Source organism: Oculina patagonica, chromosome 1 (genome assembly GCF_052425735.1).
Source record: "Oculina patagonica isolate OP01 chromosome 1, crgOcupat, whole genome shotgun sequence".
In the NCBI taxonomy this organism is placed as follows: Eukaryota; Metazoa; Cnidaria; class Anthozoa; order Scleractinia; family Oculinidae; genus Oculina; species Oculina patagonica.
Window position 1 is genome coordinate 40013235 of NC_135758.1, and position 19390 is coordinate 40032624.

The 19390-nt window shown below is 38.8% G+C and overlaps 2 protein-coding genes across 3 annotated transcripts in view; one reads left to right on the top strand and one right to left on the bottom strand.

The window, feature by feature from the left end:
• The window catches only part of LOC144630344 (properdin-like), a 49298-nt gene that overhangs the window by 3648 nt on the left and 26260 nt on the right, over positions 1-19390 (bottom strand). The gene's annotated exons all lie outside the window — the stretch shown is intronic.
• LOC144643778 (UDP-glucuronosyltransferase 2C1-like) lies at positions 6188-11079 on the top strand. The gene is made up of 5 exons (XM_078503158.1): positions 6188-6349; positions 7453-8020; positions 8554-8758; positions 9299-9589; positions 10308-11079. The coding sequence occupies exons 1-5, from the start codon at positions 6188-6190 to the stop codon at positions 10588-10590; spliced, it is 1509 nt and encodes a 502-aa protein (XP_078359284.1). The 3' UTR covers positions 10591-11079.

Consider the following 19390-nt stretch of genomic DNA (forward strand, 5'->3'; position numbering starts at 1 on the left):
AATTAATGTAGGTCACAGCTAAAGCTTAACTATCCTGCTTTATTGTTTTGTTTAATTAGCATGTCATGACATATACATACATTGAAGCATATATGGATCGCAGGATTTTTTGCTGTTTTCTCAAGAAAATTAATACGCACCGACTCATAAGATTATTTTTATTTATCTGTGATGCCTGACTGGTTTAATTTTTTTAATGGTTTTACTTTCTCTACTCTTATATAATAACAATAAATGTCTTATACAGTGACCAAACGTTACCGAGCCGGAAATTTGGCACTTCATATTTGTTGCTCTTGTGTTATAGAGTTGTCGTTTCGTTTTGATAGTGATTTGGTCCTGTTTTATCACTATTTTAAGATTTCTTTTGGCGTTCTTTTCGCAACTACTGCTCTGGTTTTTCGTTTTGTTTGTTTGTGTTTTTTTGGTGATGGTGTTGTTTTTTATGTTAATGGTTTTTACTTTCTCTACTCTTATATAATAACAATAAATGTCTTATACAGTGACCAAACGTTACCGAGCCGGAAATCTGGCACTTCATATTTGTTACTCTTGTGTTATGGAGTTGTCGTTTCGTTTTGATAGTGATTTGGTCATGTTTTATCACTATTTTAAGATTTCTTTTCTTTCTCCCTCCCCTGACAGACATTTCAGGCTCCGGCTCCGGGGAAGGCTGGGAAACAGGCGAGGGATCTGGATCTGGCTCGTCGGGATCTGGGTCTGGTGAGTCTGGTGGATGGGAGGGCTACAGTGGACAAAGAGCCTGGAGCGATGATGAGGACTACTGAACGCGAGATTGAGGAATATATGTCATCTTTACGTGACTAAGATTCAAGGGAGCGTTTAGCAATTCTCTGCTAAATTTTTTGAATTTTTTTCTTCCTTCATCAAGTTGTAGTAATAGTTCATTTACTGCGTGGGGAGTTATGTGCGTTAGTCCTTCTGCCATTGATCTGCATGCTTATTAGAAGTAGTAGATATTCCGTTATGCTGAAATCCAAGATGGCGGCTAGTAGCCGCCATTATGATTTTGTTACGCCAAAGGTTCATCAACTGAACTGAAACAGTCCCTCTTTGTGGTTACAATAGTAAGGTACTTTTTAAAGTGTTTATTCCCGAGAGCGCTTAATTAATGTTTCAATTTGAATGGTCAGTCTGAACGGTCTGTTTTATCTACGGGCTTAAAAGTAAGGACCACATTGTATAGCAAACAAAACAGTACCACATGAATCAGAGACTGCTCAAAAGCTTTTATAGTTACTTGAATGGTCACACACTAGGAATTCGCCCCAAGGCTAAAATGTTTTCAGCATATTAACGTTAATGACTTGTGCTTTTGCTCTGAGAGTGAAAGGCAATAAATTGCTACATCTTTTCTGTATATCTTTACCATTAAATCAATCGTCACTTTGAATAGACTAAGCTTAATGAATCTCTACAAAGTATTTTAAACTAACAACTGGTTATGAGAGAAAACAGAAAGTAAACGTTTGAAAAAAGCAGTAATTTGTTGTAACAGAAACTTGTGGACAAAGAGCAATTGAGGGGAAAAGTACTTAACTTTCAGAAGCGTGAGGTATAGGATTTAGTTTATGGGTGCTTCACACTAGAATAGAAACAGAAATATGCGTGCGTTGAATCAACTGTAAGCAATGTTACAGCAAGGCGCCCAAAAGTGTGACCACTTTTAATTTATTCACATTCTTCCGTGCAGATTTAATCCAATCAGAAGTCAACTGGAACCTGTCCTTGGCTTCTGATTGGATGTTGGTTGCACGAAAGAATGTGAATTAATTAAAGGTGGTCACACTTTTGGGCGCCTTGCTGTAAGACGGCAGCAATCTCCCCCATTCGAGTTTTTCCATAGATAACTTTAAAAGATTTGTAAGGTATTACTTATGTCAAGGTTAATAAATAACTTATTTTGGAACTACATGAGTGCTAGTCTCTTCTCGATTTATTGACTGATTGACTGACTGACTGACTGACTGACTGACTGACTGACTGACTGACTGACTGACTGACTGACTGACTGACTGACTGACTGACTGACTGACTGACTGACTGAATGCCGTCCTGGATCGGTCCATGTTTTTGTTATATGGCTGGCTTCGTGAGCAAGCAAGGTGAAAAGATTACGCGTTGTTATTGGCTATCCCAACCACCAAAATGGACGAATTTTGCCGTCAAAACGTAAAGAATATAGGATTTAGTTTATGGGTGCTTCAAAATTGATACCCTTAGAAATATGTGTGCTTTGAATCAACTGTAAGCAATGTTAAGACGGCAGCAATCTCCCCCATTCGAGTTTTTCCATAGATAACTTAAAAAGATTTGTAAGGTATTACTTATGTCAAGGTTAATAAATAACTTATTTTGGAATAACATGAGTGCTAGTCTCTTCTCGGTCTATTGACTGACTGACTGACTGACTGACTGACTGACTGACTGACTGACTGACTGACTGAATGCCGTCCTGGATCGGTCCATGTTTTTATTATATGGCTGGCTTCGTGAGCAAGCAAGATGAAAAGATTACGCGTTGTGATTGGCTATCCGCCAACCACCAAAATGGACCAATTTTGTCGTCGCACGGGATTACCCGTTGCCCGTTCGCCGGCTCAGTTATGCAGTTCTTTTCAGTGAAGGAACTCGCAAAATCTTTTAAAAAATACTGGAGATTCCCCCAAGGCAAAGGTAATTCTTTAACTTGCGAAATTGTCGTAGAGCGTTCTACTCCTTCTCGTTTCATTAGCAAGCAGGAAAAAAACTTTGTCTAAACTCCCGCCTACTTGATATATAACTCATATTACTCTGAAGTTGAGCCCCCATCCCTCCCCCTTCCGGGCGGGGAAGACCTCTGTACCCCAAGAGGAGTGCCGGTTTTAGACTGGAGGTATATAAAAACGTAGGTATTTCACGAATTGGAGTAGAGAAAAAAGGGGAAAACAAAAAAAGACAAGGGCATGAAAAACTATTATTTAAATATTTAAAACACCCTTCTAAATATCTCGAACAGAGCCGCGAGCGGTGGGTTCACTTTTTACGGAGTTATCCAAGTAAAAAGTTAAAAAAAGAGTACGCTCGAAACATCAGTGTTGAAGTTGGCGACGACGGTAGTTGCATTTGTCAATACCCAGGTTGGTAATAAATGAAGAATTTCACTTGCCCCTCGTTGCAGTGCGACAGTCAAGAAAAGTCATTGTCTTGACCTTTGGTCAAAGCGTGGTGGTGCCAAAATTAGAGTTTTTTAGGGTTGTAAATTTATTTCTCAATGTATCGATGTTTTTTTATTATCATATTTTGTCGAACGGTGTTATAAAAATAATATCGCTTGATACAAATTAAAAGACCAAATTGATTGCAAGGCTGGTACAACGGCAGGAGGGCAAGATTCATTGGCCAATATTTCAACTAGCAGAGCTAGTCTTCTTCAGGGCCAGTACTATAATATAAGGAAAATAACGGCTCTAAAATTTGAATTTGGATAATACAGTGTGGGTTAATGTTTAACTTATACAGGCTATATAAAGATATACGGTGACAAGATATATAATAATAATAATAATAAAATTGAAAAAACCAAAAATAATGAAATTGTCAATGTTCATTTCTACGGTTAATACCATTAGGCGCAAGCGTTTGGCCTCTGTGTATCAGGTAGGCCTCTCTAGCCTTTCTGCGGGATGCATTATTTGTCGGTTGGAGTTCCAAAGGAATGAGTGTCATGTCTTGGATAGAGTGATCAGGTAGATTAAAATGCGTAGGTACTGCTGCTGAAGCGTTAGCGTGTCTGGGATTGTTCGTGGCTTGTCTATGTTCAGCGAATCTTTCACGGATACTACGTTTAGTTTCCCCTATGTATTGTTTCTTACATTTGTTACATTCTATCATATAAGTTAAGTTTGAAGATTTACAAGTTATGCGATGCTTGATTTCTCGCACTTCTCCCGTGTTGTTGAAAGTGTATGTTCTTCTGCCATTTTCAATGTGGGGGCAGGTGAGACATCCGTGTTTCGAGTTGCAGCGGAAGGTGCCATGAGGTTGACTAGGTTGGTTGAGTGGGGCGTTTACTGGCTGCTTGAGTTTCGCGCGAACTAATTGGTCACGAAGGTTAGGTGATCGCCGGTAAGCTACAACAGGTGGTTCTTTGTAGATTTCGTGTAAGCGTTCTGTGGAATGGAGATGGTCTGTTTCTTTCGCAAGATTTTGTTGATGTTAGGTAAGGCTGGGTTATAAGTGAGGATAAATGGCACTCGGCTAGGTTCCTTGATTTCATGAAGGTGTTCTTTTAAAGTGTCCTCTCTGGGAATTAGTTTAGCTCTTGATATTTGGCTTTTTACGAACCGGTTTTTATATCCTCGTTTTGTGAGGTAGGTTTGTAGCTCTTTAGATCGGCACTCGAAGAATTCGTCTTTGGAGCAAATACGGCGTAGGCGGAGAGCGAGGCTGTAGGGTATTGATTTTTTGGTGTGGTACGGGTGACTTGAGGAGTAAAGCAAGTACTGGTGTTTAGCAGTAGGCTTGCAATGAAGGTCAGTTTCTATTTTACCATTCTCCAGTTGGATATTTACGTCTAAGAAAGGAATAGAGGTGGTTGAACGTTCGCTTGTGAATTTTATAGTGGGATGGATGCTGTTAAGGTAGGCAATGAAATCATCGAGCTTTTCGTTTCCATGTGTCCAAAACTTCAAAATGTTGTCAATGTATCGGAACCAGAGTAAGGGTTTGTCTGTATAACCTTCAAGGGCTTTCCTCTCAAAATCCCCCATAAAAAGATTGGCGAAGGCAGGTGCCATTCTTGTGCCCATTGCTATGCCATGTTGTTGAATGAAATGTTCACCGTTGAAGACAAAGTTATTCATGGTTAGAATGATACGCATAAGATCACAGAGTTTTTCAGTAGGAATAGATTTGTCCGTTCGTTGATCTAAGACTCTTCTACATGCGTTAATACCTTCGTTAGTCGGGATGTTCGTGTATAAAGAGGATACGTCGAGGGTGACAAGGATGGTACTGGAAGGTAGAGTGTCAATATCATTGAGTTTGTTGAGGAGATCAGTGGTGTTCTTTATGTAGGAAGGAAGCGTCTGTACCAAGGAAGCGTCTGTTTTTCAGTAGGGTGTCCATTTGCTGAGACGATGGGACGACCAGGGTTTCCAGGTTTGTGAATTTTGGGCAAAATATAGAAACGGCCAGCTTTAGGGTCTTGAGGTGTTAAGTAGCGGTGAGTTTCTTTGTTTATGATGTTATCTTTTAGTAGCCCCTTGAGGTATTTTTTAACTCTTTCAGTTATGTGATCAGTGGGATCTTTCTTTTCTCTCTTATAGAACTGTTGGTTGTTTAGTTGTCTGTAACATTCGTTTAAATATAATTGTCTGTCCATAACTACAGTGCCAGATCCTTTATCAGCAGGTTTGATTACAATATCCGTTCGTTTTCTTAGTTTTTTGAGGGCTTGTATTTCTCTGCGAGTTAGATTGTCACGGATGCGTGTTGGTTTAGCTGTCATGATATCCCGTTCAATGGTGTCGATGTATATGTCAAGAATCGGTTCCCGGTTCCAGAGAAGCCAAGCAGTTTTTTCTCCGTTGCGTGGTCCCCTGCATCCAAACTGTTTTTTTAAATTAAAAGACGTCACTGTTGAGCGAAAAAAGTACTTTGTTTAAAATATATTCCGTGGCGTATCTTATGGAAGGGCCGTGGGGGGGGGGGTTTCTAATTTCTAATCCCCTCCCCCTCTTAACATGTTTTTGGTTTTCAACCCCCCCCCCTCCCCCCTCCCGCTTAGTGCAGGGATCCGCCACCGATAACTACCCTCTAAAATCCTCTTCCCCAATACCCTTTCAGTTACCATGGGGACGACCAGAATAGCCTGTAGCAATTCAGCAGAAGCGTTACATCACGTACAACTCTAGATCTGTTTGAACAAGCTCATACAGTGTTACGCGTCAGTAGGTATCAAATGTTAATCTTTACACATGTAAATAACATCTCACCTAACTGATCTTCGGGGCTGTGTCAAGAATAATCATTGCCCAGTTAGAGCCGCAGTAGAGCAAAACGTTGCTTTAAAGAAAAAAAGTACAGTTACGGGAGGTCTTCGCACACAGTAGAGCTACGGAAGGTTTAGCACTACTACTGGCCAATATAGTATAGAAAACAGATTTTCTATAACGGCATCATCATGGCGTTGCTTCGTCAGTCCTTTACATACAGTTTAGTGTTACTGTTTGCAATTCTGTCGAGTTGCCTTGCGGCAAAATTCGCGATGATTACGATGAAGGGGAGGAGTCACTACCTGGTTCTTGAAAGGCTGGGGAGAGAGTTGAAAACCAGAGGGCACGAGGTAAATCAAATATGTTGGTATCTTATATACTGCTAAGCACGAAATATTCATTGCGTGAAAGTGAAAATGAATTCAGTTAGATATACATTCAGATATCCGTCCATTATAATGACCGAGTTTGAATTGTGGCTAACAGAATGAAGTTTTAAATGAGTCATGATATCGGGGTCACTTGCTACACCTACTCTGCTGAAAGGTCATGCATTTCTGCAAGCATTTTATCTGCAAGTTGAATCATCGATCGACCTGAACCTGTGTAAACAAAGTAGCACGCGATTTTTGCAATTTAAAACACACTATTAAAACGTTGTCTCGAAGGATTTTAAAATGCGCGATGAGCTTTTCCGTCACTATTTCATCATGTTTCATCATCCCTCCACCATATGGTAATCAAAACGTTTCTATCAAAAAAATTCAGGACAGATATATCAGATGAGTTAATTCAGATAATCCCATACAAACATAAAAACAGTTGTCACGCGCAGATCTTTTACATGTGGTTAAACGGACCGAGGGTCCATTATCTTCTTCGTCCTACTTAGGTATTTTCATTTACGACGAAAAAAAACTCTTAATAAAACAAGTGCATTTTACCAAACAAATATTTAACATTTTAACGTTGGCTAGTTGCTGGGTTTTCATCAAGGGCGTTCCTGGGTGGCCTTGGAGTTATTGCTTGGATCGATTGCCCTTATCTTCGTGTTGTGTGTTCTTAACCTGGATGCTTAAGCGGTAAAGGGGGGAGATTATTTAAAAATAATCGAGCTTCAAGAAGGGGGCAAGAGTCAAGAGAGCGGAGGAAATCGAACTTAAGCTTTACAAACGCAGGGGCATGAAAACAAAACCCTGTTATACTGGATGAAACCTGATTATGAAACAGCTCAGCCACACTGCCCACACATCCGCAGATTTTGATTATGAGAGTAACACCTCCCAAGGTTCCTCAACAATGAATGCAAGTGGGACCCCTCTTTAGGAACAACTCGCAGGTGTAAAAGGGTTCTGAGAACCTAACAAAATATTTCCTCTGAAAGCGGCGAGCTACAACGCTCAGAAACACCATATTTTCATTGCTTTAATTCTTTAGTACTTTTCCTTATCAGGTGGTATTTTTCGTTGGTGATAGTGAAACCTACGCCCTGAAGGACCCACATGTTCGAACGTTCAAGTGCCCGGACGAAGCGAATAAAGTTGATATCAAAACGATTGATGGTTTAATGGTAGTCTGGCGGGTTTATTGTGATGCATTACTCAGTCACCACGAGAACATGGAAGAAGCCAAGACCGCTGACCTTATCATTGGGGATGCCATGTACCTGTGCTCGTTTCTGATCGCAGATAAATTCTCTCTACCCCACGTAACGGTTTTGATGAGCCCACTGAGTACTGCTACAACGGGTCTTCCATACAACTTTGCTGAACTTCCCTCCTATATACCTCAGGTTTTTTCGAGGATGACCGATGACATGAGTTTTGTGCAAAGAGCACAGAATAGCTTTACATGGTTGGTTAATAGTATGATTTTCCCCAGCATGCTTCGAAACGTCTACGCAGGATTGAAGAAGAAACACAACATAACACCTGAAAAATCTTTGCACCAGACGTTCCAAAAGGTTGATATCGTTCTTTATCAATCGAATCCCATCGATTATCCGCGGCCACTTTTACCAAGTAAGGGTTATTTGAAATTATTTTGTTTACACTAAAATAAATGCAGTTGCCATAAATTCTCTACTATGGGCGGGGTTGGTATTCATTTTAACCGCGTTTGAGACCCGGGGCTACCCCCATTTGACATAAAAGGGACGAGGATGCTCTTTGTCTCGCTTAGGAGTGTGAATTTAGGATTCTGGTCTCACATTGGGTCTTCAGAAGAAAGAGTGCCAATATTTTAAGCCGTAAGGATCTTGGTAAAGGTTTCAGCTTTTTGGAAGTTAAAATAAAGCTTTTCGACGACCATCCCAGTCCTTTTGATACGAGAGTCCCTCCCCAGGGTTTGAGCGGGGGAGGGGGGAGGGGTGTTTTAAAAATAAAATTAAATCGCATGTTTCAGATAGCTTTCCTAGGAGACTATTCACCTTCATTTTCTATGAGCGATAAAAAACTTGTCGTGCATCGTTGACACCAGTCTCATTGTCTCTAAAGTATTTCATTTTTTCACCTTACACATCAACGACGTAATGTATACTTTTTATCTTTGCTAGATACAAAACCGGTCGGTCCACTGCTATCAAGTCCAGCTAAACCACTTCCAGATGAACTTGTGCAGTTTGTTCAGGGGGCTGGAGACGAGGGAGTTATACTTGTGGCTTTTGGTTCAATTCTTGATGAGATAGACGATCGGACAATTGCAGCAATGGCGGATGCGTTTTCAAGCTTACCGCAGAGAGTTATTTGGAAATTAGGTAAATTTTTCCCTTTTTAGCTGGTTTTATAGATTTTATATACAAGATTTTCCCATTTTAAACTTATAATTGCATGGAGAGTAATCTTAGTATTCGAGTTTAGTTTCCCCTTATTGTTTCTCCGGTCATATAACCTCCACTTTTTTATATAGTTGTGTTTTGTTTTTACATGACAAAATATTATTTTCTCGTAGATAATATTTATTTTTTCTTTCTTTAACTTTACTTTTATTTTATCTCTATCTTCCTTGTTTCGTCAACGTGATTATAAATTACAGCGTTATCCGGTTTTGTAAAAATTTATCTGATTCTTTGAACATTTTAAGTTTTTAGAAAATATTGTTTAACCTAAACTACAATATTGTTAACAATAACAAAACTGGAAGATTGTTGTATTATTAAGGCGTGGTGGGAAATTGCGACATACATACGCAACATTATATAGTGACTATGCGTACTTCACCAATGCCTGTCCCAAACCTTACAGATCCATGCTATGTTTGTACATTTTAAAATTCCTAAAATATTAATTTTTGCATACAACAGACGAGAAAAGCTTAACTCTTGGCAAGAACATAAAAGTTACTTCATGGCTCCCACAGAACGACATTCTCGGTCATCTGAAAACTCGTCTTTTTATTGGACACGCTGGAATGAATGGACTGTTACAGGCAGCTTACCACGGAGTCCCTATGATTTGTGTGCCTTTCTTTGGCGATCAGTTTGACAACTCCATTGCTGCAAAACACTTTGGGATGGCGGAGATTTTGTATACGGAATCAATTACTCAAGAGACCCTCGTGGACGCTATAAACACTGTTTTAAACAATGCAAGGTTTGTCTGCTTAATTTATTTGACGTGTACGCTAAGTTCTTTACTTTAACGGTTTACATTTCTTTTACGTTATTTTCCTTATTAAAAAAGGTTTTGTTTGTAATTGTGCTCACATCGTGGGTGGCTCCTCCTAAAATATGTTAAAACGTCCTGCAATAGGTATAGGATTTAATGGAGCCGAAACCAATTGTGGAATTGCACGCATTTTAGGCATCGTACTGATGAATGGTTACAGCAATTGGATATTACAGGAGTGACAATTGAGTTCATGGTCTGTCCCCGTAGAATATAATTAAGCGCCCCCGCCCGCTCCCTTTTAATCCTCCTCCCCCTATAAAACACATCCGGAAGTTTACTTTAATTTTACATAAGCCACTTCTCTCTATTAAGAGAGCCCACACGCAGCCTTTGTACATGGTACATTATGACAATTTTATGAAAAAGAAAACAAGGAAACGTTACTTTTATAGTTATGGTTTTTGTAAAAATCTGTTACGACTCAGCACTAAAACATAACAAAGTCCACTTTATTTATTTTTTTTTTTTTGCACCTTATACTGTAAGTTGGGACACCTTACTTAGATAATACAGGTTATCATTTTCGTTGCAAAAGTAGCATTGAGGAAGAATAGTGCAAACACATTCAAAAATGAACTTTTGAGCCAGCATCATTGTTTAAAAGAAAGGAGAAATTAATCCGCTTTTCTTCTCATTTCAGTTACCGCGAGTCCGCAGCTCGAATTTCCAAGTCCATAAAACTGCGTCCTCGCACTCCAATACAAGAGGCCGCTGACTGGGTGGAGTACACGCAGGCTCAAGGTGGCTTAGCGAACCTCAGACCGCGAGGCCTGGATCTACCATTTTACCAGCTTTATATTTTGGATGTGTTATCTGTGTTCATTTTGCTGTGTATAGGCGTTTTTATAGCAGTTTATTTAGTGATAAGTTGTTTTTATCGCTTGTGTTTTAAGCCAAAGCCGAAGAAAGAAAAACCACAGTAGGGTATTATACTTATACCTAACGGCATGAGATCTTAGAGACTGCTCGTTGTATTTCAGAACGTCTGATCTCATTTTTTTGATTGACATTGGCATTTGATTGACAGCTGAATGATTTTAAGGTAACTGTATGTCTACAACGAAAAAACCTGCCACAGACGTAAGTTCTTCGTAACTTTATTACCAGTGATTTCTTTAATTAGTTAAATATTTATTCAAACATTTGCGCCTTATATCGAATAAAATATACAACTAAAAACCATTTGGTTGCAGCCTTATTTACACGTACAACAAATATTCATACTTGCGATCAGCAAAAGCGCACGGTGACATAAGCACTCAATGTATCAGCTGAGCCATGAAATTTTAATCGACATCTCGCTTTTGCTTTTAAAAATAATTTCCCCCAAGAGGCTTCATAAAGTGATTTTTTTATTAATTGTTGAATGAATTTCATAATTATTCAATAATATGTGCATTTTAGGAAGAGTAAATTATCCAATAAAGGCCAATTTTTACGATTACGAATTCATTCATTGCTTCTTGTTGGTCTCAGGGAGGTATTTTAACAGTAATCTCAACTTCTCGCTTAAAGGTTGGTGGCAGCTCTCACAAGGTCCGACTTGAATGGCTTGCTACCAATAGACCAATAGAACAAACAACAGGAACAATGCCTAAAGTCCCAAAAAAAAAAACAATAGCAACTGCTACCCTAGAGGACGAGTGGAATTCAGTTACCAGCTTACAAGAGCTGCCTGACCCCACTGCTCTTTAGACGTACAGCCCAGTAAAACGACACTTTTTATTGTTAGATTCAGCATTTATGTTTCCATTTTTACATTTTTGTGTAATCGCCCAGGGGTGTTAGTAAGGATCTTAGGGCGCGGCGAACTGGGATTATTATTGGATGTACATTTGCATTCACAAACGATCATGCGCACAAGAGTTCTCAACGAATCTTACCGTATAAGTTCTTGTCGCCAGAGCTATTATCGTTTTAAAAATTTAAAAACGAGTAGCTCTGGTGACAAGAATGATCATGCAGGTGTCGTAACCGGTGGCAAGTAAACCGTTTACGTGTCGGACTGAATATTCAAGTGCTTCAGAAAATGACTGAATTTCCCTTGCTCTAAGCTATATTTTCCTGGCTGCTAGAGGGTTTTCCTTTTTGCATGCGGCAAAGCCGATATCTGCGAGCAGCGAAAAAACCCTTTGGCTCCCATGGTAAAGCTTTATTCAGCCTCAGTGCATTATGTTGTCCATCTTGTCAAGGTCAAATCGTTTGTACTCCACATACGTAAATTCTTGATTCTTGGACATTTTTCCTTCAAAACTGAAAAGCTTAAAGAAATTCATCCTTGCTCGTCACGCTATTGTTTTTATAGGTTACTAGGGCAATATTTCGAGACGTCATGCTCGCGCGCGAGTTGTGATACCTGTTCTATCATTCACAACACTGTAAATATCACAGGTCCAAAAAGCCCAATCAAAGTTACTGATTGTTTTTATTGCATATGTACCAGTGTAATCTGCTACACAACCTGTAGTTTGTACAAAATGATATACGTTGGCGACATAAGAAACATATTAGGAAAAGAAACAACGACAAAGACGCCTCTAAAGGCCCGGTAATACGGGCAACATTTTTGTTCAACCTATCTCGCAACATTGTTGCATTGCAAGTTGAACGAGTTGCTGCCCGTATTCCTACCCTGCGCTCAACTTGTCTCGCAACAAATTTCGGTGTTGCAAGTTGAAAAAAAATGTTGCAAAAAGTAGATCTCGGTTCTACTTTGTTCAACATGTTGAAATTTGCAACACCGAAATTTGTTGCGAGACAAGTTGAGCGCGCGGTGGTAGTACGGGCAACAACTCGTTCAACTTGCAATGCAACAATGTTGCGAGACAAGTTGAACAAAAATGTTGCCCGTATTACCGGGCCTTAAAACCTCCCTCCAAATATTCTATTCTGCGAAGCTTTTTCCCGTTTTTTTTTTTGTGGTCCCACTCTTCATCAAAGCAAGTACTGAAAGCAGCAAAATTTCTAAACAGACGTTGTCTTTGGAATCGATACTTTGGCTCCTCACGAGATTAAGAAACGCATCTCATGCATTTCCCGCTACTCTGCTTTCTGCAATATGCTTCCTCTCCTCGATTTTTCTATACAAATTTCAGTTCATAATCACCTGAGAGTTTGATTTGCCCGTCCACACATGTAGCGTTTGATCAGCAGGGATTTGCTACAGCAAATACATAAGAAGAACCAAGAAAGATTTAAGAGTGTATCCATAAGAGGACCAGGCAACAGGTGATACAGCTCATATCACCGATTTCGCCCAAACTTAGCATAAATGTTGGGTATGGTGAGCTATTCACTGTGACAAAACATCAACTCAAAATATTTTATTTCCTTCAAGTTATGGCACCTTTTGCAAAAATGGCCATTTTTCACTAATTTATGCATATTTAATTAGCTGACTTTGATTGACCAGTTCCACAAGAAAAAAAAGACTTCTGAAAATAAATTTCACTGCATTATATTCTGTGGTTATTAGGCTTTAAGTACAATAATTCACTTCAACCGTCTGATTTGATTTCTTCTCCTCAAACGGTCTTTTGGAAGGTACACATTTCGTACTGTTGGAAATAGCCTTTAACTAGTGCCCATTATCTCCCATGAGCAACAACTTATATACATTATTCTTACATGGGTAATGAAATCCATCATTAAACTTCACAAAAATGCCACAAAATGTCTGGGGACTTCAATATTCTATTAGTATTGAGGAACTAAACACACGTGACTTAACGATTTCTTGCTATTTCATCAAAATTCACCGAAACACAGAAGCCATTTATTTGCCTCAATTTGGCACAAAATTGGTACGAAAAAACTAATCAAGCATAAATTTATAGATAAAAATCAAAATATTGGCGAAGAAAAGGCAGTTAGGGCATTTTTCGGAGCGTTTTCAGAGCCATATAATTCGGCAATGTTGTGATAGTAAATGTAAAAATAGCAGCGAAAAATTTTCTTCAAAAGCTCGCTCAATTCAACGTTTAGGCACATCAAAGTTAAGAAACAAGAAAGTAATACTACATACATGTCACTTATCGACACACAGATGCTTCTTTTGAATAATTTGTTCTTCCTCGCTGCACTTCGATCCTTCGATCGATCTCAATTGACATGTACTGTTGCTTTGAGGCGCGATGAACTTAGCCAATACATCGTGGTTCATTCTTCGTGAAAGGTGTAAACAGGTTGTCAATAAAGTCATTCAAAGAGCTGTTTAAAGTTCACGTAAGGACACTTGTCTCAGCCAGTTTGAATTAAATAAATTTAACTGGAAAATAAACAGCCGCCATGTTGTATTTGTACCTTTGAGCCTGCCGTTTCAGTCAGCGGTAAAGCCGTACACTTGGGCAAGTACGTAGTGTAGTCATCATATAGTTGTTTGACTAAATCCTATATAGGGATGTTCATAGAGGGGATACATAGCCTAGCCCTACACAGCTATACACGCCTATACATAGCCCAACACAGCTATACACAGCTATACACACGCGTGTTCATTTGCTTTTCCTCCGCAAATGTTTGTTTTCGTCGGAATAAGTAGCGGATGATGTTATCTACCCTCTGAACAACCGGGGCTTGATCTTAGCCTTATAAGCAGTGTGCGTTTCTTGTAAAAGTGAGAATTTTTTTTGAACTTCTCCATTGAATTTTTTTGATAAATAGTTAAAGAGAAATACACTGGATGCAGTGTAATGTATGCGATGCAATCGGTTTTGATGCTCTGAAATTGAGCTCTGAAATGTCGGAAACCATTAAATAATCAGAGCAAGTTTTTCCATCTTATATCAGGTTAAAACTAGTATGTTTATTGTTTTTTTGTTGTTTCTGTCTTTTTTGGGAGGTGGAAGAGGGGATGAATATGGACATTCGAAGAAATGGCGGTCAGGTTGTCAGCCTGGCCTGTGTACATCTATTCCTTCTGTTCAAATCGTCTATATTATATTACACTTTGGCAGCTAGGACACTGAATTTGTACCCACTCTCTTTTTCGGGATCCCACAAAGTTCTCCATCTGTCCATTTACCGATAAACGTCATTACTGCAGTTTTATTAATTTGTTTTAGAAAAGGGCTTTTTATGGGGACAAATTTTTCCTCCTGAATGCCGACATTGCAAGTGACGAATTGCGGCTTCAAATGATAATTTTCTTCATCACCGACTCAGTTTAAGTGGCTATGTGAGTTACAAAGACGCGAATGCAGACTTTTGTAGAGAGCTTAAACCCCGCATTAAAACTAAACAAATTTATTGCAAGACTAGGACTACGCAAAACGGCAAAACTTATCTTCGAGGTCAACGCGAGGGAAACCCGTTTTATTCTTTCTCTCTCTACATTCACACCTTTATAGATATATGTATATATTTGCTGCGCCATATAGACTGCGTCGCTAAAGGCAGTTCGTACGTGAATACTTTGTTCAGTTCAGCACAGACGCTCCCCCAGCTAAAGCACTTGCGCAAGAAACGATTACAAAACCTACCTCGCTATCCACCGTATAGTGATTTATCCCGTGGTAAACGTTATTCTCCAATTTTGCTGAGTTATTCATTTTTTCCCATTTATGCCCCGGGGGTAGGGGAATTTGGTCAAAAAATGTAATCGTTATGCGCGGTATTAATCACTATTTCCGCCATGGGAGGGGAATTTGAACAAGCAATAAAAAAAATACAAATGTCTGGAAAGAAACTGGGAGACGTTGACATTTTGATTTATTTAACTGTGTAGCGTCTTTTATGCTAAAAATAATTGTTTATGTTCCAAAATGACGCTAAATGGCGGTATAAAACTGCTCCGACGTTGGGCAATACTGCCTTCTTCAGGGTGTCACCCCCAAAAAGGCAGTATTGCCGAGACGTCGGAGCAGTTTTATACCGCCATTTAGCGTCATTTTGGAACATAAACAATTATTTTGATTTGGTTGCCGTGCATGCCGACCGTTGAACAGAAAAATCAAGAACTCTGTTTTAGTGAAAGTCAAATGGAACAGTATTTTTTCTGGAAAATCTCTTCGGAGATTGACGGAACGTCAGAAATTTTCTTACCATTTGTAAGGTTTCCCAGTTCTAGTCTCCCATCCTTCAGGTCTCCCACCAACGGAAAGAAATAACAGGAAACTGAGCTACAAATGGTAAGCGACATCTATTTCGGTTAGTTTGCTAATTTTGGAAAGAAGCCTTTCCATTTTTCAGTGGTCATTCCAACCGGTTCTCTCCAACAAATGGTAAGCACCCTAGAGTTCGTTCAGCATCACATTGCGGTAAACACGTCAAGCTGTAGCGGAGGAAATTGTTTTCCCTACGACAATTTGAAAATATTCTCATTTTCATCACAAACGCATCCAACGAACACTCGCGGAGGAAAAGCAAATGATCGCGCGTGTGGTCACGCGTGATGGACGCGTGATGCCCAGTGAACAGCCGTACCGCTGACTGAAACGGCAGGCTCAAAGGTAGAAATTCAACATGGCGGCTGTTTATTTTCCAGTTAAATTTATTTCATGCAAACTGGCTGAGACAAGTGTCCTTCCGTGAACTTTGAACAGCTCTTTGAATGACTTTATTGACAACCTGTTTACACCTTTCACGAAGGATGAACCACGATGGATTGACTAAGTTCAGCGCGCCTCAAAGCAACAGTACATGTCAATTGAGATCGATCGAAGGATCGAAGTGCAGCGAGGAAGAACAAATTCTTCAAAAGAAAGCATCTGTGTGTCGATAGGTGGCATGTATGTAGTATTACTTTCTTGTTTCTTTACTTTGATGTGCCTAAATGTTGAATTGAGCGAGCTTGTGAAGAAAATCTTTCGCTGCTATTTTTACATTTGCTATATCACAACATTGCCGAATTATATGGCTCTGAAAACGCTCCGAAAAATGTCCTAACTGCCTTTTCTTCGCCAATATTTTGATTTTTATCTATAGCTTTATGCTTGATTAGTTATTTCGTACCGATTTTATGCCAAATTGAGGCAAATAAATGGCTTCTGTGTTTCGGTGAATTTTGATGAAATAGCAAGAAATCGTTAAGACACGTGTGTTTAGTTCCTCAATACTAATAAAATATTGAAGTCCCCAGACATTTTGTGGCATTTTTGTGAAGTTTAATGATGGATTTCATTACCCATGTAAGAATAATGTATATAAGTTGTTGCTCATGGGAAATATTGGGCACTAGTTAAAGGCTATTTCCAACAGTACGAAATGTGTACCTTCCAAAAGACCGTTTGAGAAGAAGAAATCAAATTTGACGGTTAAAGTGAATTATTGTACTTAAAGCCTAATAACCACAGAATATAGTGCAGTGAATTTTATTTTCAGAAGTCGTTTTTTCTTGTGGAACTGGTCAATCAAAGTCAGCTAATTAAATATGCATAAATTAGTGAAAAATGGCCATTTTTGCAAAAGGTAACATAACTTGAAGGGAATAAAATATTTTGAGTTGATGTTTTGCCACAGTAATTAGCTCACCATACCCAACATTTATGCTAAGTTTGGGCGAGAAAGGTGATATGAGCTGTATCACCTGTTGCATGGTTCTGCCCTGTTCTCTCACGGGCACACTCTTAATACTGCTCGACGTTTCGGAGTCATCTTGACTCCATTATCAAGAGACTTGTACAGTATGCAAATAAGGAACGCTACAAAATAAGCATAAAACAATGAACATCCTAAACGAACACCTTAGCGCGGATGGAATCCGTTTGCACGTTAAGTGTTGGCTTACGCATGCGAATGTACAACATTTCTTTCACGAGGCAATCACATTTGCCGCTACATTTTGTGATGACGCGAAATTGTTCGATGAAGCGTTCAGGTATTTCGCAATTGTGTTGCAGGTTGTAATGTTTGTAAATTGATGATGCCTTTCTGGTGTGCCCTTCTACGCGCTCGTGTAAGTGGCCACGTGTATACCCCACATATCCTGCATCACACAGGTTACATTGGAATTGGTAGACGATACATTGTTGGTTAACAATAGGGGGCTTTGGTTGGACAGTCACGTTCAGTTTCGAACTGAGATTGTTCACATGTAGCATGATAGCTTATTTCAGGACTAAAATAGTCTCCGTCCTCAGTTTCAGTCTTTATACAATAAACATTTTATTTAGGTTTTGTAAAGACTTTATTTCAAAGTTCATTAAGACACCAATGAATGTTTCTCAAATTACAATGCAAACGTTTACGGTAACAATTGAACTATTAATTATGCAACTATTAATTGATTTAACTTTCAATTTGAAATTTCTTTTCTTTTTTGAAACATGAGATAGATCATTTAGCTATGGTTCTAGAGGTAGCGTTATTAGAGACGGACCATTAGATATAACCGGAGGGGGGTGGCTTTTACCAAAAAAAAAATCCTGCAAGGGAAACTTGTCTAAAATAAAATTCCTACAAGCGGTTATGCCTAAAAAAAATTCGTGCAACGGAAGTGACATGCATAGCATTAAAGGGCAACGTAAAAGAAAAAAAAAGTTAAAGGAAGAATATTGTAACACTTTACACTTTATTAAAACAGGAGCTGTTTGATATTTTTCATACAACAAAACATATTAAAAATGGTGATATCTTGCTTTCTGTTCGATCAAGACTTCTACTGTTAAAGAACAAAAATCGGAACTTTGGTATACAAGTACAAAACGCGCGAAAATAATGTGGAACGTGATCAATAAATATTTATGTAAATTCAGTTTTAAAAATAGAGTTGTAACGTTGTCGGTATCTTTAGAATTTTACTTTGATCAGGACGCGTTTGGTTTCGCATTGGAAAAGCAATTAACTTGTTCTACGAATTGACCAATTATATTCTTTCTCGAACTTATCGATAACACGTTAGTTTACTTTTCACAGGTTGTTTATTCAATACAATAATCTCTAGTATCGTATAAAAAGGTTTCTTAAGATATTTCGACTGTTGGACCTGTTCTCTTATTTCAAAGTATGTCTTTTCCGAAGCGAAACCATTACAAACCATAACAAACTTAATAACCTATCTTTTTATTATCTTTGAATTCAAAAGATTGTACATTGTTATTTACAGAAGTGATGGTTCTTTTATCTTGAATATTGTATAATAGTACAATACAACTTGTAATTTATTTGTACACCAGGAACTTTTGGTAACACCTTAAACTGGACCTAAACTCGTAAACAACTTAGTATTAAAATATGTATTTGGGCGTAACTATGCTAATTCGAAGAACGCCCCTTCTTCTCCGAAATCTACCTTAGAGTTGTTGTTGGATTGTTTACATTAGTAACATGTTTAAGTTTGGATTTTTCGTACAACCTTGTAACTTAAGTTAACGACATTCTGTGAAATCATTCTTTGTAAGTTTTACCTTGCTCGCGTGGTTTTATTTGGACCAGTGATGGTGTGCACGTTAGTGAAATTTCAGAAAACCGAATCAAAATTCGCACCTTTTCATGTTTTGGAAAGAAGACCTTCCCGTCCTGACACCTTCTCGTGGCGTGCTTTGCGCATGTCATGACATAGGATTTAATCAGTAATTTTGACATTTTGGATGAGTGATTGACAGCTAAGCTGGTCCCCGTAAATACGCGCGTGCAAGAATTATCGCTCAGAACAGAGAGAATTGTGAAACATTGTGAAAGAACACTATAGTAATCACAATAAAGACAAGTTAAAACGAAGCTACTGATTCATTGCTGAAGCCGTTTAAAGAAGAAGCTAGATCCCCCGAAAACGTGCTTTAGCAC

Excerpts from the sequence above, each read along its gene's own strand:
- LOC144643778 (XM_078503158.1), top strand. The coding sequence starts at position 6,188 with ATGGCGTTGCTTCGTCAGTCCTTTACATACAGTTTAGTGTTACTGTTT. Across the intron at positions 6,350-7,452 it reads TGAAAACCAGAGGGCACGAG|GTGGTATTTTTCGTTGGTGA; the intron begins GTAAATCAAATA and ends TTTCCTTATCAG. Across the intron at positions 8,021-8,553 it reads TCCGCGGCCACTTTTACCAA|ATACAAAACCGGTCGGTCCA; the intron begins GTAAGGGTTATT and ends TATCTTTGCTAG.